The 24,987-nt window shown below is 36.5% G+C and overlaps 1 protein-coding gene across 3 annotated transcripts in view; it reads left to right on the plus strand.

Annotated features, from left to right (window-relative positions):
- Positions 1-24,987, plus strand: part of USP25 (ubiquitin specific peptidase 25) — a 145,837-nt gene that overhangs the window by 60,977 nt on the left and 59,873 nt on the right. For all 3 annotated transcript variants that reach the window (XM_033232183.1, XM_033232184.1, XM_033232185.1), the window contains exons 6-10: positions 8,217-8,303; positions 13,957-14,094; positions 18,307-18,383; positions 20,616-20,689; positions 24,397-24,545. In XM_033232183.1, coding sequence (XP_033088074.1) covers positions 8,217-8,303; positions 13,957-14,094; positions 18,307-18,383; positions 20,616-20,689; positions 24,397-24,545 — 525 coding nt within the window. The remainder of the gene's footprint in view (positions 1-8,216; positions 8,304-13,956; positions 14,095-18,306; positions 18,384-20,615; positions 20,690-24,396; positions 24,546-24,987) is intronic.

The raw sequence follows: 24,987 nt of genomic DNA on the forward strand, positions 1-24,987 counted from the left end.
TCCCTTACTGATATGTTTCTTGATCTGCTTGTTCTAAAATAAGAGACATATGTATGTGTAGATATCCATTGTCTTCTCAATTTGGAACAGTTTCCTTTACGTGTTAATGACTGTTATCAGAATTCTTTATCATTCTCAGTTGACATTGATAATGTTATCCATCAGATTGTAAAACTTTGAAACAATTTATGAATAATATGTCCTTAATTTTTATTACTCCTTAGGAAAGTTAACTAATATTTTGTTTTTTTTTGGTAAGGCAGTTGAATTATAGCTTTTTATTTCATGTTCCTGATGAATGCTTTTTACGTCACTGTACATGCATGCTATTTTTTAAGTTCAAAATATCTCTTCATTTTGTAACTTTCCAAACCTGTGTGTATGACAGCTTAAACCTTCATATGGTATTAAGGCAACTAACAGGTTATTTGGTTCATTTTCTACAAGTTAACTGTTTTTGCTAACCTGTAATTTTAACTTTTTTTATATACTTCAGTGCTATAGTTTTCACATTTTTCCCCCTTTTTGCTTCTGGTGCGTAATACCGCATAATTTGATTTGTTTGTTTTTCTGGATTACCTCACTTTTTAATATATTGTGGTGCATCCTAATAAGTAATATGCTATGCTGTTGGTTTTTCCAGGACATTAAGATGCTAAGCAATACCTAGGTTAACATAAATCTATAGTAGTATCTTTGCTTCTAGCCTTGATTATACATTATTTGTTTACTTACATGCCAAAAATAATATCTAAAATGTTGATACCTTAGAGTTCTTAGATCATCTTAATAGGCCATCTCACTTTACTTGCACCATTTATTAAGAAGGTTTGTACATGTTATAATTTAGACATAGTTTTAAAATATTAAGTGTAGTTGTAAGGCTGTGAACTGAGTGTTCATGAACATGGTTTGCTGCCTGTATTTGGTCAGGTAGATGCTGTCTCAGCACGATTGTGACAGATACATGAGGGTCATTGATGAGAAGCTTTCCTTAGAAAAGTGTAAGAAGAAATAAAGTATTTGTAAATAATATTGTTAGAATAGTTGCTTTTTATTTCTCCATCCTGTATTTGTAGGGAAGTTCTGTTTGAAATGATAAATGCTGATATAGGGATAATGACCTTTTGTTTTAGTAGAATAAACAACTTTCAGCAGCTCAGTTTAATCTTGATACAGTCACAATCTATTTCTACCCTAAGTTTGCTAATCTTAGCTTTTCTTTTTAGCTTAGATTTTTTTTTTTCTTTTTGAGAAGGAGGGAATGGGCTAGAAAAAAAATTATCTTTTAATAAAATACCTAGCTTATTTAAAAACTAGTAATTATACTAGTTTTAAAATTTGATCTAAGTTTAGTGGCTGCTTAATCCCTAACATAGGCAAGTATAAGAGGGCTTGATTTATTTATTTTTCTTTTGGTGAAATCTAAACATCTAGGAGAAGTAACCTATAAGCTTAAAAATTCAGGTTATAATGGCCTAATAAGATAATGACCTTTCAGGGAGTAGAAAACATTAAGCATCAAACTGTAGAAAATGTTAGGGGGGGCGGGGCAGAAAAATTTGGCTAGAGATGACCTAAAGTTTTATTTTTTATGGTAATTTTAAAGTCTATCAAACTATTTTAAGTAGCTTTTAATTTTTATCTTTAGTATTCTTAAAAATTTTCTACCATTATTGCTTAACTCTAAAATATAAACTGAGATATAATACTTGACCACCATAAATGGACTTTTTACTTATGAATGAAAAGTTGGGCCAAAAATCTACCTTAGTGTTGGAGGTTTGGTTGTTTTCCAGAGTGAGTGAGTTGGAACTTATTCAAATTGTGATGTAAATGTACTGTAAAGTTTTGATTACAGAATTTTCTCAGGGATGGAATTTACTTAGTTGGTCAGACTAATATGAAACAACTGGGAATTCTTTTTCTTGTAAATATATTGACCAGTTATGGAAGTTTACTAGTAATATCACCCTTTAACTTCAAAGTATATAGCTGGGGTAGGCTACAACAGGTATAGATAGCTTTGCATACTTATTATTTTAGATACTGAGACCAATAGTTTGGTAGAAAGGGGGAACAGAATGTAAGAAAGGGAATATAAACAAAGAGAAGATTATACAGGTAATGGCTTAAATAATCTTTTGGTTGCTGGCAACGTTAGCCTGTCTTTAGGTTGGACATCAACCCCACAGCTAGTCAGAATTATTTTTGTTCTGTTCACTTGGTACTTTTATGTAGAAAGTACTGATTGCAGCTTTCCCCACTAGGGTGTCGGTAAATGAGTTAGCTATATGGAGGTGTATGTTCTCCTCTGTAGCTCCGGGACATCTTGTTGAAGTGTTGTGGGTGCTCATGATGACCCTTAGCCCCTTTCCATGTGGATGCTTCTGTGATGCCGAGAAGTAAGGTGCTTATACTTCTCAGTTTGCTTGTCGTAGTCCATTTTACTACTCTTGTAGATCTGTTGACACCTGTCACTTAGTCCTAAAGCCCTGCTGTGTATGATGGTAAAGTATGTGGTTACATTGCTCATAAATCATGTGACCGCAGGCTGACTAAAATACAGGCACCCTGTATTTTATAAATTTTACTAAAATACGCCCACCCTGTGGGCAGCGAGCACATTTAGGTTACTCTATATTAGTATATATAATACAGTGTCTGGCACATTGGAATAGTCCATCTAGTAATTATTACATGAATGGATGAATGAACCAAAAGGGAGCATGTATGAAGTATCTAAAATATTAAGTGAGGATATTTTTTAAAATGATGCATATTGTAAAAACAGGATATAATTTAAAATGCATATTCATACTCCTTGCTTTTATCTCTTTAATTTTCATCAAATAAAAAATCATACGGCACTAAAATGCTTAAACCTGTCTGCTTCCTAGTCCTGCCCCTTGAAAGACACCTATATCTAGTCCATTTCTTCTCCATCTTCATTTTTCTAAATGGCATGCCTTCCCACTGAGATAGAGGTTCGCTTTTTCGGTTCACCGGCCTAGAATTGCCCTTTCATCTCTCAACATAGTTATAATACAAATTAAAAATAGTAGGTAGTCAGTATTTACATTTTTTATAGTTTTATAAATATTACAGTGATTCACTAGGCCCTCCTGTCTATAGTACTTTGTTATCCTGGTGGTGTTAGTTGCTACCTTTTTTCCCCTATTTTCTGTATACTTTAATATTTTCTTAATGCTTCAACATCTTTGTTATGGTCTTAATAATATATTGTGTATGACCACACATATTAGCTTCATTTTTTTTTGTTTTTGGGGTTCTGTCCCACAGAACATTTCTCTATTTCAGATTTGGGATGGATTCTGATTTTTTTTGGTTTAAGCATGATCACTCACTTTCTAAAAGTAAGTTTAGAGAAATGGGATTGGTTGATGTGGGTATCAGTTTACATGTTTTTTACTTAATCTTGCTATTCATAGCTCTGAATCTTCTCTCTCCTTTCTACCGTGACATACAGTTTAACTGAAGTCATTGAAGATCTCAGTAGACTAAATTTCCTGTACCCCCACAGAGAGGAGGCAATTGTCTGAATGTGCTGGGTCTGGAAAGGACATGGGGATTTAATTGTTCTGTACATAGACGTTTAGTTTCAATGATGCCATCTATTTTTCAGTCCCCTGCCTCACCATGAAACTTACGTGATACCATTCTAATTTTTTTTTTTTAATGCTCCAAGGAGAATTTATCATGCTTCTTGGTACTCTCCATTGTAGGCACTTTATGTTTCATTTCCTCTGCACTGTTGTCATCACTGTTTTTCTTTTTCACAAAGTATTTCAGCTCTTATCCCCCATTAGGTCTTTGTTATTAGCAAGAAGCTAACCAAACTTCATTTTCGAAAGTGCTTTTCAAAATTCACATATTAGCTTTGGACTGAATGAAAGGATGCTGATTTTCAGGTGCATTAATCAAAAACACTCTGTAGGCAGTAAAAGTTACCCTTTCTTACCTCTTTTGAAGGAATACATTGGACAGTACTCATGTGACTTTGGTGAAGGATATAGGGTATTTGGGACTTGAAAAACTTAATTTTTATGATTTGTTGTGATGATCAATGGTGATGAGTTTCACTGGGTAATGGCAGATGAAGTTGTTTTAGACCATCTGCCTCGTGATGTTTTACTGGATTCAAAAACAAATAAAACCAACTTGTTGAGGGCATCCCGGAGTCCTAAAGCAGTGAGGAATTTTGAGTAAAGAAAGATAGTCAGAGAATGAGCTTGTTATTTTTGATGGATTTTGTCTTTTAGGCATCTCCAGAACTGACTGCTGAGTGGCTGAGGAAAATTTTTGCACAAAGTTTGAGCCCTAGTAAAACATCTTAGACTTTGAGTTGGATTTCTAAATGGTTGGAATGTAGCATTAACTAATAACTTAAAGTTAAGACAGGCTTCTTAGTTTCTGAATTATCTCAGAATGTATTGGATTAAGGCGACCTGAGACTGGAAGTGACTCTAGTCTACCTGCCTGCCAGAGCAAATGTAAATTCTCTCTTAGAAGATAATATTATCTGGAACCTTTCCTTCATTTTTCATACACAATGTCTAGTATTCAGGTCAGTCATACCAGAAAATAAGATGTGTGTCAAACTAACACAAAAAAAATGGGCAATAGAAAACAGCACAGGAAAATCGGAATATTTGTCTGCCATAATAATAATTAATATGTTCAAGGAATTAAAAGCAAGATTGAGAGTCTGAAGAAAACTAAAAATTATAAAGAACAAAATGGAAATTTCAGAATGGAAAAATATAAATGAAACTAAGAAGTCAGTGGATAAATTTAGCAGCGTTACTAGACACAACTGAAGGGATAATTAGCCAACTGGTAAATTAATCTGCAGAGTATTTTTCAGACTAAAGCTATGACATAAAGATGGGAGCATCAAAGAGTTACTTTGGATATGGTGAGTGGTACTAACTGTATTTGTAATTCCAGAAGGAGAGTAAAAGGAAATAGGGCAAAAGCATATTTGAAGAGATGATTCACAATATTCCAAACTTGAGAGAGATCAAGTCATAGATTCAGGAAGCAATATGAATCAAATAGTATAAACATAAACAATACTGCGCCAGAGTACATCATAATAAAACAAAAAAATAACTATAACCAGAAATTCTAAAAGTTGCAAGGGGGAGAAAGATACACACATAAAGGAGCAAAAACAAGACTAATAGCTGACTTTGATACCTTTAAACATCAAGTCGCACATCAGCAGAAATAATGTCTTTAAAGTGCTGGAAATAAATAACTGGCCTGATTGGCTTTAATGCGACCCCCAGAGCAAATGCCAGAGAAAAGGCAGGTAGGCAAGGCAAAAAAACCTTTATTTACAAACCAAATGTGAGGGAGGGGCGAGGTTCACCCGCCTCCCGCGATGGAGGCCTACGAAGTCGCCCCGGCGTTCTCCGGCGAGGTTCCCAGGTCCCCACAGGAGCAGGGGCCAAGGAAGCCCGCTCCGGCGCTCTCGGGCGAGGTCCCTGGGTCCCACGCAGGAGGAGGGGCCGAGGAAGCTCGCTTCGGCGCTCTCGGGCGAGGTCCCTGGGTCCCGTGCAGGAGGAGGGGCCGAGGAAGTTCGCTCCGCGCGTTCTCCGACGAGGTTCCCGGGTCCCGCATAGACGACGAGGGGCCCAGGAAGTTCACACCGCACGCTCTCGGACGAGGTTCCTGGGTCCCGCGTAGACGAGGAGGGGCCCAGGAAGTTCGCACCGCGCGCCCGCCCCGAGCGGCTTTTATGTCCTGGGCCCGGGAGTGGGAGGGCAGTGGGCGGGACATAGGCGGGTCGGGGGCGGGGTGGTAGGCGTGGCTAGGTGGGTTCCGGTTCCTCTCGTCGGAGGTCGGGTTGCGCCTGCGCAGTCGACCCGTGTCTTTCCCGGGCGCGGGAAAGTTGACAGTGAAGAACCCGGAACTGCGCCATCTTGCCTCCGTTTGTCCAAACATGGCCATCTTGAATTTTATACCTAGCAGAAGTCTTTTAAAATGAAGAAAAACATTTCAGTCAACAGAAGCTGAAATAATTCTTCACCACTCACACCAAAGGAAGTTCTAAGTGTCCAGGAACAAGGAAAATACTCTATCTACAGTGGGAGCTGAGAGAATAGAAGTGGGATTGAGATTCTTCTAACCTGCTAGCATTCTCTTTCCTCTTTAAATTCCTCAAAAGAATAGTCCATGGTTTGTCTCCCCTACTTAAAGTACTCCCCTTACCTTTGGTTTCACTTTCTGCTGTTTCAGTTACCTGCTGTTAATTGTGGCTGAAAATATTACAGTACTGAGAGAGAGAAGGAGAGGGAGACCACGTTCATATAACTTTTGTTACAGTATGTTTTTTACAATTAGGCTATTTTATTATTAGTTATTGTTGTTAATCTCATACTGTGCCCAATTTATAAATTAAACTATCATAGGTATGCAAGGAAAAAAATCATAATATATATGGGGTTCAGTAGTATCTGCGGTTTCAGGTATTCAGAGGAGGTTTTGGATTGTATCCCTTTTGGATAAGAGAGTGCTACTCTATACTCCTTTTTCCAATTTTTTAATGCCTCTGTTCTTCCTCTACCACTCAACTGAAAACATGACTTTCCAGTTGCCAAATCCAAAGGTTATTTCCCTGTCCTTAATTTATTGGAAGAATGTGGCAACCCTTCATGATATTGCTAATCTTGTCCTCCTTGAAATGTGCCAGCTGTTTTTTGATGTACAGCAGAATCTTTTGTGGAACTTTGTATCTTTATTAAGAGTCCCCTGACATTGTTATTTTTTAAAGCTCTGCAATTTATTCAGATCCACAAGTATGTTTGAAAGCCTTTGTTTTCTCCACTCCTTTTTCTTCTGTGATTTCCCTTAGTATACCTTTCTCTTTCTCAACGTTTTTTTTTTCTTGTGACTTTTAAATGGTGCTTTCTCCCCAAGGTTCTAATCTTGGCCAACTGTTAATGTATTAATATCCCTTCTGGTTTATTACCTCTACTGTTGTTGTTTTAATCAGCAGTCACAAGACTGTAATCCCTACAATGGCAGAGACTACCTTCTTAGTGTCTGGCATATAGTAGATGTTCCATGAATATTTGTTAAATGAATGAATAAATGATTTATGTGCTTATATTGTTTTATCTTTCTAGATCACAATATAAAATTTTTTTTTACAATTTGTGTCACCAGCTTTATGGTTTTACCTTTCATATTTAGGCTGTTAATTCGTCTATGTAATCTGGCTCTATTTCTTTATATGTAGTTTTCTCAGTACCCAACTGTTGATCAAAACCTTATTTTCTCATTGATTTGTGGTGCCACCTTTATCTTCTGTCGAGTTGACTGACTCACGTTTTTTAAGATTTAATACATTATCACTTCCTGTATAGTAATTTCCAAACTTTATAAACTGTGACCCAAGAAAGGAATATACTGTATATTATAAAACATTTTGCACATACATAAGTTTGTAAAATATCTACAATGAAAGTTTTGCAAGAAAATACTCTGATGAATTTACTGAGGATGATACATTGTGATTTTTTCCATTGTATTTTATCACATTTTAAACAAATGTTCATTCAGCATGATGATAGTAAATGGTTGCAAACTACAGTTTAAAAAAGATACTCCAGGAAGCCTTTCTATGAGCATGCATCATATGCTCCATTATATTCTTGTGTAATTATTATCACTGCATCTTGAAGTCACGATATTTCTATTATACGTCTATCTCCTTTCTAAATTGTGTATTTCCTTGAGCATTGAGATAATATGTAATTTCTTTGTGTCTCTATCACCTAGGATCTGGTGAATAAATTTATTTGTACTACATTTTTCTAGAATTAATGATACATCTAGATAATTCATGATAAACATAGCACATCTAAAAAATTTTGGACTTGACATTTGCATACTCTTTCTTTTGAGGAAACTGCTTAAGTGCTATAAAGAGAGCTATTAATAATGAGTAGTATTTTTAAAAAGTTGTTCAAATATAATCTTGTGCACTATCAAGTATCAAGAATAGTATGTCAAATATAAGAAATTTGACTTTTTCTCAGAAATGTGTCCTCTTTGTGCCAGTTGCAATGATTCTGAGTATAAGTAGTACACAGTTGTCAAAAATAAATCTCTAAACTAGTTATTTTTACATTCTGCTAATGGAATTTTCTCTCAGGTTATCTTCAATTGTTATTCTTTTTCAGTCATTATTTAATCTTTTGGAATTTAGAAGATTAGTTCTGAATTACAAGCCTCCATCAAATGCTCAAGATTTACCCCGAAACCAAAAGGTAAAATGTAAAAGATTTTTTTTTTTAACAGTATATATAGTCTATATGTTCTCTTATATGTGATTGATTTTTGGGCATTTACTTGGCTCATCAAATCGGAAACTGTCAATTTGAATGTCAATTCATTAATCTCAGTTACCACAGCAACTTCTTATCCTTTGTTAATATATTATAAATATGACTTTTTCTTTACCTGTCGTGATAATATGCCAATTTTTGGTGTCACTTTAGTAATTTTTTTGGGGGGACTCTCACATTTCAGTAAACTTTATAGGCTATAGTTTACAATTTAAGGTCTTTCCTCAATTGTCTCCTGAAAAATTTTGTGGAAATAGAAACTTCTTTTCAGTTGATTGTCTTGTGGAGCCCTTTAAAAAATGAGTTTTGCATTCATGTCTTTGCAGTACAAATCTGTATCTTTCATTTTGGAAGTGACTGTCGTAGATAGGTAATATAAAGTGAACAGAGAACACACATACCAGGGCCAGATTGCCTGGGTTCTAGCTGTGGACCTAGAGCTAGTTACTTGATTTCTCTCTGTTCCATTTCCTATCTGTAAAGTATAAATAATAATAGTAATTATTTCATAGAGTTGCTGTGAGCATTAAATGAGGTAAAACATGTAAGAGGCTTAAAAGTGCTTGGTACATAGTAAGAACTAGGTGTCAGCTATTGTCAGTTAAACAATAAAATAAAGTTTTTAAAAAATAAGACTTATTTAGGGCCAGGCGTGGTGGCTCACACCTGTAATCCCAGCAGTATGGGAGGCCGAGGCGAGCGGATCACGAGGTCAGGAGATCGAGATCATCCTGGCTAACACGGTGAAACCCCATCTCTACTAAAAGTACAAAAAATTAGCCAGGCATGGTGACGGGCGCCTGTAGTCCTAGCTACTTGGGAGGCTGAGGCAGGAGAATGACGTGAGCCCGGGAGACGGAGCTTGCAGTCAGCCGAGATCGCGCCAGTGCACTCCAGCCTGGGCGACAGAGCGAGACTCTGTCTCAAAATAAATAAATAAATAAAATAAGACTTATTTTAAAAAGATCCGGTTTGCACACAGAATTTATACCTAATGGAAAAAATTACGGAGATGATATAGTTGCGTGTAGGACTTTAGTGGTTGATCTTGTCATAAACAATCTGTAGTCCTAAAGTGGACTTGTTGCCAAGACAGGGAAGTTAGTTTTAGATTTCAGTATACTGCTGAACTTTTTGTGACCTATTGTTAGTAGGAGTGATGAATTATTAAATTATGTTTTCCTTTTAGCGTTTAATTTTTAAAACCACTTTTTCTGTAAACACGTAAAACATTTATAATGCATGCTAGTGGGACGATAACTTGATTTATAACCAGCTTTTCAGGTTATGATCTCTGTGCTGTCGAGTGTCAGGCTGATAAACAACCCATTTTCAAAAGGGAGTCAGGATCGCTCAACAAACTCGTGTCTCCAGAAAAATTAAAGAAAACCCTTTCAATCGTTACGGTTTTTACATGGAACCTTTTGAACTATTGCCCCCGTTATTGCAATTTGTTAACATCACAGTTCTTCTCTCTTCTCATATCTCAAAGTCTGTGTATAATTTGTGTGAAACTGTTTAGAATTATCATTTCTAGTTACGTATATATGTATGTATATGTGTCTTGACCATTTATGGTCCTGGATTTTAATGTTTTACAGAGCTTTATTTTCTTTGGTTCTTCACAGAGTTGAATGAGGCCATGTTAGTTTGTATTCTTATTTTAAAAGCAGTTGTTATATTTATGCTTATATATCATAAGGAGTTGTGAATACTAGAGAAATGTGTAATTCCAATCTTCAGCACCTTTCTAGACAAGTTTGTTTCTTGCAATGGGTTAGCCTCTCCAGATGTCCCTTTAGCTTAAGGAAATAAAATAATTTCTCACTTCCATTCTGAGACAATTATGTAGAATATGCAATTTTGTATAAGATTATTCCACAAAAGTGACTCTCCTTTAATTTAGTAGAGTGACAACAGTTCACACTATACCTTGACATCTTTGAAGCAAATGTGGGATTTATAGGTAGTTATCAGCCACTGAATGGTCCTATATTCATTTGAGATGGTGACAGCAGGTTTTTAAAAAAGGTATCAGTGTAACTTGTCACTTATTTAATAATGAATTTACCTCCAACTGGTGACGTGTCTACAGCTACATTCAGTTTGAACGCTTTGTGTTAAATTGCAGAATACATTTGGGATTACTTTGATCACATCACAGAAATGCCATTTGTATACACTTTTAAACAGGATATTTTTTACTGGCAGAATTTGCCACAAATATTACATACATATTGGGTGAGATTTGAAAGAAATACAGTATTTGAAATTAGTTTGTATTTTAAGTAGACTTAGCAATTGCTTGTAGAAATTGAAACTAATTTTAGATACTCATATTTATTTGAACTGTTTGTAATTTCAGTGTCTAGGAGAATTGTGAGGTCTCTGGAAATATAATAATAGATCCTTGATGTAATCATCCCCCCTCCCCTCACACAGATAAGCATTTGGCTTAAAATGTTTCAGACTGATGGCAAAACATATTAAATGTTGAGAAAACAAAGATGCACATGTATAGTATTGAGTGGAAATCATCATATAAATAGCCAAAGCCTTATTAATTGGAAGGTTATATTATTTAAAGCCTTGATTTAAGACAAATATTTCAAAATAAATAAATTTCTCACTTTCCACTACTTAAAGCGAATGTCATCAGAAGGAAATGGGTTTAGTTGAGTACCATACTGTATTCCTGGACCACATACTTGAAGGAATTTTGAATTTTACAAATAAAAAAGGCATTCTGAGATTTCTGCCATTAGTTATGAAGAAGTGACAGGAACTGGGTTTATAAGTCTCAGTACATTTTAAAGAATTCAAATCATACAGAATACCTTTTCTGACGAAAATGGTAGAAATCAAGGTAGAAATCAACAACAGAATGAGACACAGAAAATTCCCAGATAGTTGGAAATGAAGTAGTTCACCTCTGAATATCCCAAGGGACAAAGAACAAATCAAATGAGTAATTTCAGAATATTCTGAGCTGAATGAAAATTAAAACATGACATATCAAAATTTGAGGGATGAAGCTAAAACAGTGATTAGTTGAAGATATCTTATTAGAGACTATTGGGGGAAACCCCACCCCCGATATTTAACGTGGGTTCTTTTCTATTTCCCTAAGCATCTTGACTGGTCTGAGAAATAAAGGGAAAGAGTACAAAAGAGAAAAATTTTAAAGCTGGGTGTCTGGGGGAGACATCACATGTCGGCAGGTTCCGTGATGCTCCTCAAGCCGTAAAACCAGCAAGTTTTTATTAGCGATTTTCAAAAGGGGAGGGAGTACATGAATAGGCTGTGGGTCACAGAGATCACATTCTTCACAGGGTAATAGAATATCACAAAGCAAGTGGAGGCAGGGCGAGATCACAGGACCACAGGATGGGGCGAAATTAAAATTGCTAATAAAGTTTCAGGCACACATTGTCATTGATAACATCCTATCAGGAGACAGGGTTTGAGAGCAGACAACCTGTCTGACCAAAATTTATGAGGCAGGAATTTCCTTGTCCTAATAAGGCTAGGAGCACTATAGGAGGCCGGGGCTTATTTCATCCCTTCAGCTTCGACTGTAAAAGACGCTGCCCCGATGGGGGCCATTCATAGGCCTACCTTCAGGGGCTCATTCTCTTTCTCAGGGATGTTCCTTGCTGAGAAAAAGAACTCAGCAATATTTCTCCTATTTACCTTTGAAAGAAGAGAAATATGGCTCTGTTCTGTGTGGCTCACCGGCAGTCAGACTCCAAAGTCTTATCTCCCTTGTTCCCTGAAGATTGCTGTTATCCTGTTCTATTTTCAAGGTGCCCAGATTTCATATTGTTCGAGCACACATGCTCTACAAACGATTTGTGCAGTTAACACAATCATCACAGGGTCCTGAGGCATACATCATCGGCAGCTTACGAAGATGACAGGATTAAGAGATTAAAGACAGGCATAGGAAATCACAAGGGTATTGATTGGGGAAGTGATAAGTGTCCATGAAATCTTCACAGTTTATGTTCAGAGACTGCAGTAAAGACAGGTGTAAGAAATTATAAAAGTATTAATTTGGGGAACTAACGTCCATGAAATCTTCACAATTTGTGTTCTTCTGCCACGGCTTCAGCTGGTCCCTCCGTTCGGGGTCCCTGACTTCCCGCAACAAGAGACATCTTACCAGACATCTTATTAGAAAAGAAGATGGTTTTCCATTAATGATAGCAGCTTGCATATCAAGACATTAGAGAATAAAGGGACCATTAATCTCAAGCAGAAGTAAGGAAATAATAAAGGTAATAGCAGAAATCCATGAAGCAAATATCAGAAAAACAATACAGAAAGTTATGGAACCAAAAGCTGCTTCTTGAGAAGATTGGTGAAATTGATGAACTTCTAGGTAAACTAAGCACGAAAGTAGAGGGAAGACATCTATTACAAATATAAGGAGTAAAAAAGGGAAACGTCACTACATATTCTATAGACAGTAAAAGGAGAATAGTGGAATATTACAAGAAGTAAATATAAGAATGGCTTGCCTGGTTTGTTGCCATGAAACATTTCACTAAGTTTTGTGAATTGCGTTGTTTTTTAAAGTTTCCTTGTTTTAAATTAAATTGTTAGTGATTGGTAATGTGAGTTGTTTTAATTTTTTCTGGGGATTTTGCTTTAATGAACCATTAAGAATTGAATGCTTACTTTGTATAGTAAAAAGTTGTGAAAGAGATATAGAAATTCTTGTCTTTGAGAATCTTACAGTCTTATTGAGAAACAAAAGTAAGATTTCAAAGGACTATTAGGAGGGTGATATATTAGTCTCCTATTAGGATCTGGTCTAATTATTAAATTAATATAATTAAATAAGTTTAGATATTGTGATTGAATTATATTAAATATAATGTTGGGTAACTTAAATAGATATAAAATAAATGAGTATAAAATATAAGTACTTTTTATTAAATAAATAAATAATTATTAAATTTCTAATGTTAACAATTGGATGAGGTTCTAATATTAGTCTAATAATTAAGATTGTCACACCACAGTGACAGTCAGTGGTTCGTTGCTCAGTGAAAGATATTCATTTCAGTAGATGTGGAATTTGAAGGTATCGTTGACTTGGGGGAGTCTGGAAAGACTTCATGGAGGAGTAGAGATTTTTGCTTAAATGGGTTTATTGAGATAGAACACTTAGAACAGTGCCTGGCATGCAGGGAACACTCATTGGACGTTGCCTGTTATTATTGCTCTCAGCAGCAGCAGCTGGGCCTTGCTGAATGGGAAGTATTATAATAAGCAGTCTTGAATGAGGAAGATATTCTGGGCTGAGTAATGACATGATTTGCTGTGAATATGTGGCATTCATCTGAAATTGTGAGCCTATCCTAGGTCTTCTGCCTTTTTTGTGCTTGACTTCTTTGAGTCTCTTAGATGGCACCAACACTCTACTTTCTTCAATTATGATAGAGTGCTAATTCATCCCTAATCTATATTGGCTAGTTTAATTTTTGGTTACTGTTAAAATGAGTATCTATTTACTAGTAAAAATTTTCTTAATCTTCAATTAAGGTTTTTTTTTTTCCTTCAATAGGAACATCGGAATTTGCCTTTTATGCGTGAGCTGAGGTATCTGTTTGCACTTCTTGTTGGTACCAAAAGGAAGTATGTTGATCCATCAAGAGCGGTTGAAATTCTTAAGGATGCTTTCAAATCAAATGACTCACAGCAGGTAGTTTTGTTGCACTTACTTGTTTATTAACCATTTGTATTTTATTTAATCCGAATAATATTAAGCAGCTTTCCCAAGAATATGAGACTTTTTAAGATGCATGATTCTGCTTTATTAAAAATAACCTGGAACCATTTAAAACATTTGGGAGACTTACTTTTAAAGAAAAGTGATCTTGAAGGTGTTAAAATAAAGTTTTAATTTATATTATGATTGAAATGAAAACGATGGATAAAGTTAAGATTATTTACAAATACATAATTAAACATCTTCACAAATGTGTGATAACAGAAGATCATTATAGTACACATGCTTTTGATATTCCTATGTTTGCTGGCAGGGAGTACTTTTCTGTAATTACCCAGAAATGGTTTTTGAAATACATCATCTTTGTTATTGTTGCTTTTGTCTTTTCTTGTTTATATAGTGTATTGTGGTAGATTTTTACCTATTACCTTAAAAGCATATTGGTAATTTTCTTACAAAATATCTATAAACAAACCAGTATTTTCACATATAATTGGAAAAATCAGAGAAATTAAAGAAGGAAAGCAGAGGAACAAATACAGTGGCAAATAATAGCAAGTGTTCAAAAAGATGGCAGCAAGCGTAATGGCAGAAGCTTCAGAAAGCCACTAAGCTTTCAGTGTTGTTTTTTAAAGTATATACTTGGATGTGTCTCTGTTTTTTGGATGTATGGAGAGGGCTTTTGGAAGAGGAGGGTCGGAGATTCTGTCACCATTTTCCTTGTGCTTTTTCTTTCTGTTTTAAATTTACCTTTTATGGCAAATGTGAATGAACAAAAAGGGCACTCACTCAGAGTTTCTTTTATATGTTGTTTCATTTTTTAAAACATTCTAACAATGCTCCTGTGCCTTTTAGGCTTAGTATCTACTGAGCTTTTTTTCTTACTCGCTCTGTCATGATAACACTAACACAAATTAAAAGAAAGAAAAATAATTTTACAGTTGATCCCAAACCACCATTTTAGGGCATTTGGCATTCCTTCTGGTTCTAAATGCGTTTTACTTTTTTTTTTTTTTTCTTTTTAGTATGCATACCATCTTTTCCAGTGACTCTGAATATACAGTTAAATTTTTTAAAAAATTACTTCTGTTCTCTGACTTACCTTTCCTTCTGGACGGCTTTTTACTTGTCTGTCCATCCTTCCTTCCCTTCCCTCCCTCCCTCCCTCCCTCCCTCCCTCCTTCCTTCCTTCTTCCTTCCTTCCTTCCTTCCTTCCTTCTTTCCTCCTTTTCCTCCTTTCCTCCCTTCCTCCCTTCCTCCCTTCCTCCCTTCCTTCCTTCTTTCTTTCTTTCTCTTTCTTTCTCTTTCTTTCTCTTTCTTTCTCTTTCTTTTTCTTTCTCTTTCTTTCTCTTTCTTTCTCTTTCTTTCTTTCTTTCTTGAGATTCATGCTGATTTTGGGGGTGTCTTTTCACTTTTAAAGATGAGGCAGCATAGACTTCATTTGGAGCCATATATGTACATAGATGGGCTTTTCAATTAGAGTTGAAATGGGTACAACTGGCTGTTAAGGCCACGTATAAATGCTTTTGCTTCAGACTAGCAGTGTAGAGTAACTTTTGAAATTAGTGATTCTTTTTCTTTAGAGGACTTTTAAGGTGGATGTATATCAATTAAGGTTGATAAGTTTGATTCTCTTCTGTTCCCTAACCACTTGAATTTGAAGTCTACACTAGTAATTTAGTGAATCTGTAAATGTAAGCATCATGATTTTTTTTAAAGTGAATTTATATTTTCATTGTATCTTCTTCCTAAATATTTCAAATATATCATCTTTTGAAGTGCACAAGAATCTTTTGGGATACCCTTTGATATGTGATACTGTTAGTTTTTTCTTTTTCTTTTCCATTTTTGTGTTTTTGGAGACACGGTTTTGTTTTGTCACCCAGGCTGGCATACAGTGTCATACAGTGGTATACAGTGTATGACAAATGGCTTACAGTGTCATACAGGTATGACAAATGGCTTACAGTGTCATACAGTGGTATGACAAATGGCTTACTGCGGCATCAGCCTCCTGGGCTCAAGCCTTCCCCATGCCTCAGTCTCCTAAGTAGCTGAGACCACAGGCACATGCCACTGTGCCTGGCAAATAATTTCGTTTTATTTTTATAGAGACAGGATCTCCCTATGTTGCCAGGCCTGGTCTTGAACTCCTGGGCTCAAGCTGTCCTCCCTCTTTGGCCTCCCAAAGTGGTCGGATTATAGACATGAGCCACCACACCTGGCCCCAATTGATACTGTCAGTTTTAATCATACCTTTAATTGTTTCAGCTTAAAACTAAAAAGCAGGCCTTGCGCGGTGGCTCAAGCCTGTAATCTCAGCACTTTGGGAGGCCGAGACGGGTGGATCACGAGGTCAGGAGATCAAGACCATCCTGGCTAACATGGTGAAACCCCATCTCTACTAAAAAATACAAAAAACTAGCCAGGCGAGGTGGCGGGCGCCTGTAGTCCCAGCTACTCGGGAGACTGAGGCAGGAGAATGGCATAAACCCAGGAGGCGGAGCTTGCAGTGAGCTGAGATCCGGCCACTGCACTCCCGCCTGGACGACAGAGTGAGACTCCGTCTCAAAAAAAAAAAAAAAAAAAACTAAAAAGCAGTGAAGACCTCATTTTTTTTTTTTTCTCTTGATGGATGCAGGTAGAATTTTATTTTATAATTGTCAATTTTAGATTGATTTCTAAGGAAGATAGGGATTAACTTCTGAAAAATATTGTGATAGCTAGGAAACCTTCTTATTTTTTGTTAGATACAACCTTTAAGTGAATTAAAGTTATACAAAAGTATGAAAAGTTGTTTTAAGATATTACAGTAGTTCCTGAGGACAGTTGTAACAAATTGCAACAGACGGAGTGGTTAAAAACAAAAGATTATTCTCCAACAGTTCTAGAGGGCAGAGGTCTAGAACAAAGGTGTTGGCAGGTCCCCACTTCCTCCAGTGGCTCTAGGGGAGAATCCATCTTTGCTTCCACCGTATTCTGGTGGCTGTTGGTGTTCCTTGGCTTGAGGCAGCATAGCTCCAATCCCTGTCTCCCTCTTCATATGGCTTTCCCTCATGTGTCTGTCTGTCTTCTGGTTTTCTGTTTCTTGTAAGAACACTCACCGTTGGATTTAGTCCCAGCCCTAATCCAGGCTGATCTCATCTCAAGATCCTTACCTTAATTATATTGACAAAGATCATTATTCCAAATAGTGTCACATTTTGAGGGTCTAGGTGGACATACATCTTTGTGGGCTACTATTCAACCCACCATAGGTATTATGAATGTTTACAGCTAGATTTTTGTGTTGCATTTAGTCCTATTTAACTCTACAGCTTTGGAGCAATTTACTTAAGCTTCTCAGACTTTAGTTTCAACATTTTTTTAAGGTTAATAAGTTGGCCTACATGCTCTTTAAGAAACTTCTGGCTGAAAAAATGTGTGATAGTAAGTTTGTTTTATATTTGGGCTATTTTGATAAGGGCAAATTGCTTACTACTGATTCATCTGTCTTTAAGCAGCCTTAGTAGAGTTGATTTATTGCTTTTTCCCTTATGTTCTATTTATTATTTTCTATGTTCCAACTCACGTTATTGAAAGAATTATGGTAGTTGGTAACACAACTGCTACAACCTATTCCTGTTTTTCTATGTTGGAAGAGTAAAGATCAAAGGAATGGTGAAAGGTGATAAATGAGCTGGTTCTGAATGATAGTAAAGGTAGATATGGCTTGAAAAGTTGTGTGTGTAAATTGAATTAAGAAAATGAATTGTGGAAAGAGACTAGTCTTCCTTGTAAGAGAGAAGCCAGTAATAATTCTTTATAAAATAAAGAACTGTTTGATAAGATACTTCTTCATTTTATAAAGATTCATTACAGAGCTCTTCGAGTGGTGAGTAATGATTATTTTTTAAAAATCTCATTTGTAAGTTTGGTTTTTGATGTGTGTATGTGTGTGTTTGTGTGTGTGTGTATTTTAAAGTGAACCCAATCATTGATTATCAGTATAATGCTTGGTTTTTCAAATATATCCTGGTTAAATGATAAAAGTTTCTTGCATTTTGTGTGAAACATTTCACTTGTTATCTTTGTAAAAAGTTAGTGATTGTATATTTCAGTAACTGGCTCTAGGTTTGATGTTATAACATCTAGTATTTTTTTCTTAGTAGGCTCAAATATCAACAGGCTTTTTTCTTTTCACAGCAAGATGTGAGTGAGTTTACACACAAATTATTAGATTGGTTAGAAGATGCCTTCCAAATGAAAGCTGAAGAGGAGACGTAAGTTACCATGAAGTTTAGCGGTGGGGTTTTAGGAATTCATTAGATAGCATGTATTTAGTGTCAGTGGAGAAATAAGAAATCAAGGCAGACTTATGGGAATCCCAATATTTTCTGTATTATTGACAAGCTGTTTGGAATTTGCAGGCAGAAATAATGATCTAACCAAAAAAATCTAAAAAGTGGTCCCTGAAAGAGCTAGTCTTACATGCCCAGTTCCTTTTCTTAGATTCAATAATCACTTTTCATGAGAAGGAATGAATTTGCGGTGGAGAAAGATGTCAGGAATGTGAATTGTGACACAATCCTTTTATGTAGAAGCATGAAGACAGGGATATGAAGTAGTAGTGCATGTGAACAAGTGGCTCTGTTCATCTGTTCACTCAGGGCCCCAAGGTCACCTAGGTGTCTGGGATCTTGCTGGCCGTGAAAATTATACTGTGTCTCCAAGTGTCTGACCAGAAGTGACACACATCACTTCTGCTCACATTTTGTTGGACAGAGCTATGTGGCCTAACTTCAATATGAGTAGGAATTTCTCACACGCATGAGGATGGTGGCTATGAAAAAAACCATCCCCCAACCCCCACTGCCCCAAGCACATAACAAGGGTTGGCAAGGATGTGGAGAAACTGAAACCCTTGTGCCGTGTTGATGAGGATATAAAATGGTACAGCCGCTGTGGAAAACAGTGTGGGGGTTTCTTAAAAGATTAAAAATATAATCACCATATGATCCAGCAATTCTACTTCTTGGTGTCTATCCAAAAGAATTGAAAGCAGGGTTTCAAAGAGATATTTGTACACCTGTGTTCATAGCAACATTATTCACAATAGCCAAAAGGTGGAAGTATACCAAATGTCCATTGATAGGTGAATGGATAAACAAAATGTTCTGTATATATGTACAGTGGAATATTGTTCATCCTGAAAAGCACAGAAGTTCTGACACATGCTGTAACATGACCCCTTGAAGATACTATGCCCAGTGAAATAAGCCCGTCACAAAAGGACAAATACTATAAATCACTTATGTGAGATATTGAGAGTTATCAAACGTAACAACAGAAAGTAGAATGGTGGTTGCCAGAGACTGGGGGGAGGGGGAGATGGGGAGTTGTTTAATGCATATAGAGTTTCAGTTTTGCAAGAGGAAAAGAATTCTGAGATTGGTTACACAACAGTGTGAATCTACTTAACACTACCAAACTGTGCAGTTAAAGGGTTATGTACATTTTATCACAGTTTTAAGAAGTGAGTAGGACAGTGTATCTTACCATGTACCTGAACGTGAAGGACCAGAATTTTTTTTCAGTAGCACTAAAGACTACTACACTACCTACTGGGGTTCTTGTAAGAATTAAGAGAAGTACTTATCAACATTATTCTAAGGATTAAATGATGACCTATTTATCAAGAGAGATGGTATCCCCTCCCTTTTTAAACAATACTTAACAAATCAATTAATATAAACACAAATTAATACAGAAAAATCTGTATACAACTGTGGATACAATGCATTTCTATATAGTAAGGCCAAGATGAACTTTGTCTTTTTAGGTCACACAAACCATAAAAAGACAGTTTAAAATTATCAATTTGTTTGCTTCAAACAGAAAAGAAAAAAATGAATTTTTATATTAAATAACTTGGAAAATATGTAAACGACTAATTCTACCAGCAGTGTGAAACTTCACAAAAGGATGGAGTAGCTCTTCAGCTACTCTGGGTCAAAAACTGGTACCTTGTTCCCTCCCTGGTGAGGTTGTTGTTTTTGGATTATTTGGACTCTTCCGTGTAAATACAGGAAATAACTTAGCAAAATTTTGTAGAAATCTATTCTGATTAAAAGTGGCTTTTCTTCCTTCCCATGTCCAAATAAACACGCACTACACAGAGTATGAGATTGAAATGTATAATGATGATAGAAAGAGCAGGCACTTTGTGCACAGACCGTGTCAATTTCTCTTCCAAGTTCATACATGTGGTGCTCATTTTAACTCTTACGAGAATCCTGTGAGTGCAGCTATCATCATTATCCTCAGTTGACGGTGAAGAAACGGGAGAATAAATTTAAGTACCTTGCACAAGGTGACACTGTAAATAACAGAGCTCCATGCAAGTGCATGATAGCCACAGATGTGTTTTTGTCTTGTCATATGCTGTAGTTCTTTTAATATTTTCTCTATAGGTCCAAAAATTGTAATCACATTTATATTTTTTAACACTCTAGGGATGAAGAGAAGCCAAAGAACCCCATGGTAGAGTTGTTCTATGGAAGATTCCTAGCTGTGGGAGTACTTGAAGGTATAGTTACACATTTGCTTTTTATTACAAGTGAAGAGAGATTATTATTCATTCGTTCATTTGTTTTGATAGTTACTATTATTTTAGTGGACTTTGATATATTCTGTCTAGTAATTTTTGTTGGATTGCTACTGTTATTCGCATATGGCACAGAGTTGAATGAATGAAAAGGAATGTGTAGAGTGCATTATCACATACTAATTGATACTTTATTTTATCCTCATATTTTTTCCAGTGAGAGGGCTTCTGTGATACTGTTACGTTGGAATCAGGAATTAATGGGACAGTTGGGAGATCCTTTGAAGATAATATTGGAGTTAAATACTGGGCTTGCTATGATGCTCACTTTCTTTTTCACGTTGAAAGCTGAATTTAGCAACTTAGCGTAGTCAGGGTGGTATAGAGTTCTCACTTTTTGAGTGATTTTAAATGTAGATATTAATTTTCAAGAAAAGATTATACTCTATCTTTTGAAAAATCAGTTAAGAGTGATACTACTCCATTTAAGCTAATTACCCGTTTCTTAAAATGTGGCCTAACTAGTTTCTGTTTGGTTTTCCTAACAAGGGAGGAGACTCTCTTTAAATGTAACTTCATGTAATAATATTAGTCCCAAATCATAAACTTGAAAAATTGTTTTTCTCAAATCACCCAATGCATCAACTTTTGAAAGTTACCTTTTTCCAGATCAGCTAAAGTGTAAAATTTGAAAAAATGTTTTTTCTTCACGACCTTAAGTAGTGGATTCCCTGAAGTTTTGTTTGAACATAGGTGGGTTGGGATTCAGAAAAAGGCAGATACGAACTCAGATGTTAACCCTTTAAAAAGTCTTAGTGAAGTGTTCATACATTTCTGTTTGTTTCAAATGGTAACAGCTTATATATAAGTTGTTATATATATACACATATATATAAGTTAATATATATGTTTATATATAGAAGTAGAATATTTTACATAGTACATTTACGTTGGGTCATTCATCTTAATCATTCTGATTTGATTTGAAGTAGAACACTATCTGATAACAGCGAGTAGGTCTGATCAGGTCGTGACTAGGGACTGTTTATAATACCCTGCAGGAGCCTTTCTACCTGTATTATATTGATTCCTAAAATTGATTGTTATTAAAATACTTAATTTGTCGGCTGGGCGTGGTGGCTCACGCGTGTAATCCCAGCACTTTGGGAGGCCAAGGCAGGCTGATCACAGGGTCAGCAGAGCGAGACCATCTTGGCTAACACGGTGAAACCCCGTCTCTACTAAAAATACAATTTCCTGCCTCTGTGAGTACTTCTAAGAAAAGTTGTATTTATAGTCTCTTTTTGCATATAAAGGTAGCAGAACCTTAGGACTTTATTTAGGCCCATTTCTTCTTCCTGTCTCATCCCCTAGGCATCTCATTCACTGCCTTAATTTCCTGCTGTCAATAAGCCAAAATCCTATCTTTATTCCAGAATATTAATCTTAGTTATAGACTCATATTCAACTCTCTTCTCAAATTGAAATCTCATGGGTAATAATGAACCAATGATTTCCACTGCTACCTCAAAACTAAAGAAAAAAAAAATCCTCGGCCTGGTGCAGTGACTCAAGCCTGTAATCCCAGCACTTTGGGAGGCCGAGACGGGCGGATCACAAGGTCAGGAGATCGAGACCATCCTGGCTAACACTGTGAAACCCCGTCTCTACTAAAAAATACAAAAAAAAGTAGCCGGGCGAGGTGGTGGGCGCCTGTAGTCCCAGCTACTTGGGAGGCTGAGGCAGGAGAATGGCGTGAACCCGGGAGGCGGAGCTTGCAGTGAGCTGAGATCCGGCCACTGCACTCCAGCCCAGGCGACAGAGTGAGACTCCGTCTCAAAAAAAAAAAAAAGAAAGAAAGAAAAATCCTCTGTTCTTACTTAAGTGGTGCCATTTTCAGTCCATAATCTGCCAGGCACGGCAGATTACAGGCATGGTTCATGCCTGTAATCCCAGCACTTTGGGAGGCTGAGGCAGACGGATCACTTGAGGTCAGGAGTTCGAGACCAGCCTGGCCAACATGGTGAAATCCATCTCTACTGAAAATGCAAAAATTAGTCGGGTGTGGTGGTGGGTGCCTGTAATCCCAGCTACTAGAGACGCTGAGGCAGGAGAATTGCTGGAACTCAGGAGGCAGAGTTTGCAATGAGCAGGGATCATACCACTGAGCTCCAGACTGGGCAACAGAGTGAGGCTCTGTCTCGAAAACTAAAATAAATAAATAGTCATCATCATCATCATCTAGTTGTTCAAAAAATAAAATAAATAGTAATCATCATCATCATCTAGTTGTTCATGCCAGAATTCTGTCATTCTTGATATTTTCCTTCTTATCTGTCTCTTATCCTTCTTACAAACTCCTCAGTCATGTCCTGTTGGTGCTCCTCCTTGTATATATGTATAAATGTATATATTATCTCTTGTGTATTTTTACTTTTAACAATCTTAATCCATGCTACCTTTATTTCTGGATGGATTCTGCAATAGTCTTTTAACAGATGACCACCTAATTCACACAGGGACTTTAAAGGTGTTTCAGTTTTCATGCTGCTGATAAAGACATACCTGAGACCAGGCAATTTACCAAAGAAAGAGGTTTAATGGACTCACAGTTTCACGTGGCTGGGGAGGCCTAACAATCATGGCAGAAGGTGAAGGTGCATGTCTCACTTGGTGGCAAACAAGAGAAGAGAACAAGAGCCAAGCCAAAGGGGAAAACACTTATAAAACCATCAGATCTCATGATGTTTTCTCACTACCACGAGAACTGTATGGAGTAAACTGCCCCCATGATTCAGTTATCTCCTGCTGAATCCCTCCCACAATACGGGAGAATTATGGGAGCTACAATTTAAGATGAGATTTGAGTGGGGACACAGCCAAACCATATCAGTGACTGCATTATATGCAGAATGTGGTGTGGAAAAAAAAATTCTTAATAGGAGCACAAGACCTTGTAGATTATAACTCCCTGCCTGACTTTTCATTGTGATCTCTCCCTTGATTCCCCAAGCTACAGTAATCTTCTGTTAGTTCCTAAACATATCAGCTTCCTTACTGCCTTAAAGTCTTCCATCGTGCTGTTCCATGGCCAAGAATACGCTATAATCCCCCAGTACTCTGGCATGGCTAACTCCCACTCATTATTCAAGTCTGAGCTTAAATGTCCTTTGCCATGAAAGTCTTCCCTACTCTCCCCACCACCCCCAAGACTAAGCTCCCATTTTTATACCTCTCACAGCAGCACTGTGTCTCATCACAACTTTCTTTTTATAACAGTTGTAATAATAATTATTTGTTTATAAATATACTTGAAGTTAATGGATATAATGTTTTTCAAATGAGGCTGAGAATTTTCTCAGCTCAGGGACCATATCTCTCTTGTTCACTGCTGTATATATTCCCAGTGTTCAGTATGATATCTTGCCCTTAGAAAATGCTTCTTGTGAGAAAAAATATACATACATATGTGTGTATTTAATTAAATATATATGGATGTGTAATATCTGTGGCTGGGTATAAATATACATTTGCACATGTATATAAACCAACAGGAAAATTACACTAACGCTTCTCAGGAATGAAATCAGTGTTACAGTTTTCAGGTTCAGCTGAGAATCCTTATGCACTCTTAATTTTAGTAGCCAGAAGGCCATATTGAGGATTATTAATTTTCTCCCTTCTTATAGGTAAAAAATTTGAAAACACTGAAATGTTTGGTCAGTACCCACTTCAGGTCAATGGATTCAAAGATCTGCATGAGTGCCTAGAAGCTGCGATGATTGAAGGAGAAATTGAGTCTTTACATTCAGAGAATTCAGGAAAATCAGGCCAAGAGGTGAGTTTAACGTTTTCATTGTCCACTTTCTTCCCTAGGTCTTTCTTACAATGCCATAAAGCACAATGTAAGGTTCTAATTATAGAGCTACCTAATAATTGAGAGAGAATACTCAGAGAGTATATTTGGATTTAATTGGTAATTTAGACATTCAGGAAACCTGCCCAGGCAATATGGCCTATAATCTATGTTAAATTCTCACTTAAATAATTTATCTCAGAATTTTCAGTTAGAGTCTTTCTAGGACATTTTTCAGTCTTTTTAGACCTTTCAATCAAGGTACCAGCCATTAGCAGCATGCTAGTTCTTGGATATATTTAAAGAAGAAGAAAAATCCCAGGCCGGGCGCGGTGGCTCAAGCCTGTAATCCCAGCACTTTGGGAGGCCGAGACGGGCGGATCATGAGGTCAGGAGATCGAGACCATCCTGGCTACACGGTGAA

The sequence above is a fragment of the Trachypithecus francoisi genome, unplaced genomic scaffold (genome assembly GCF_009764315.1).
Source record: "Trachypithecus francoisi isolate TF-2019V2 unplaced genomic scaffold, Tfra_2.0 Lachesis_group14, whole genome shotgun sequence".
Taxonomy (NCBI): Eukaryota; Metazoa; Chordata; class Mammalia; order Primates; family Cercopithecidae; genus Trachypithecus; species Trachypithecus francoisi.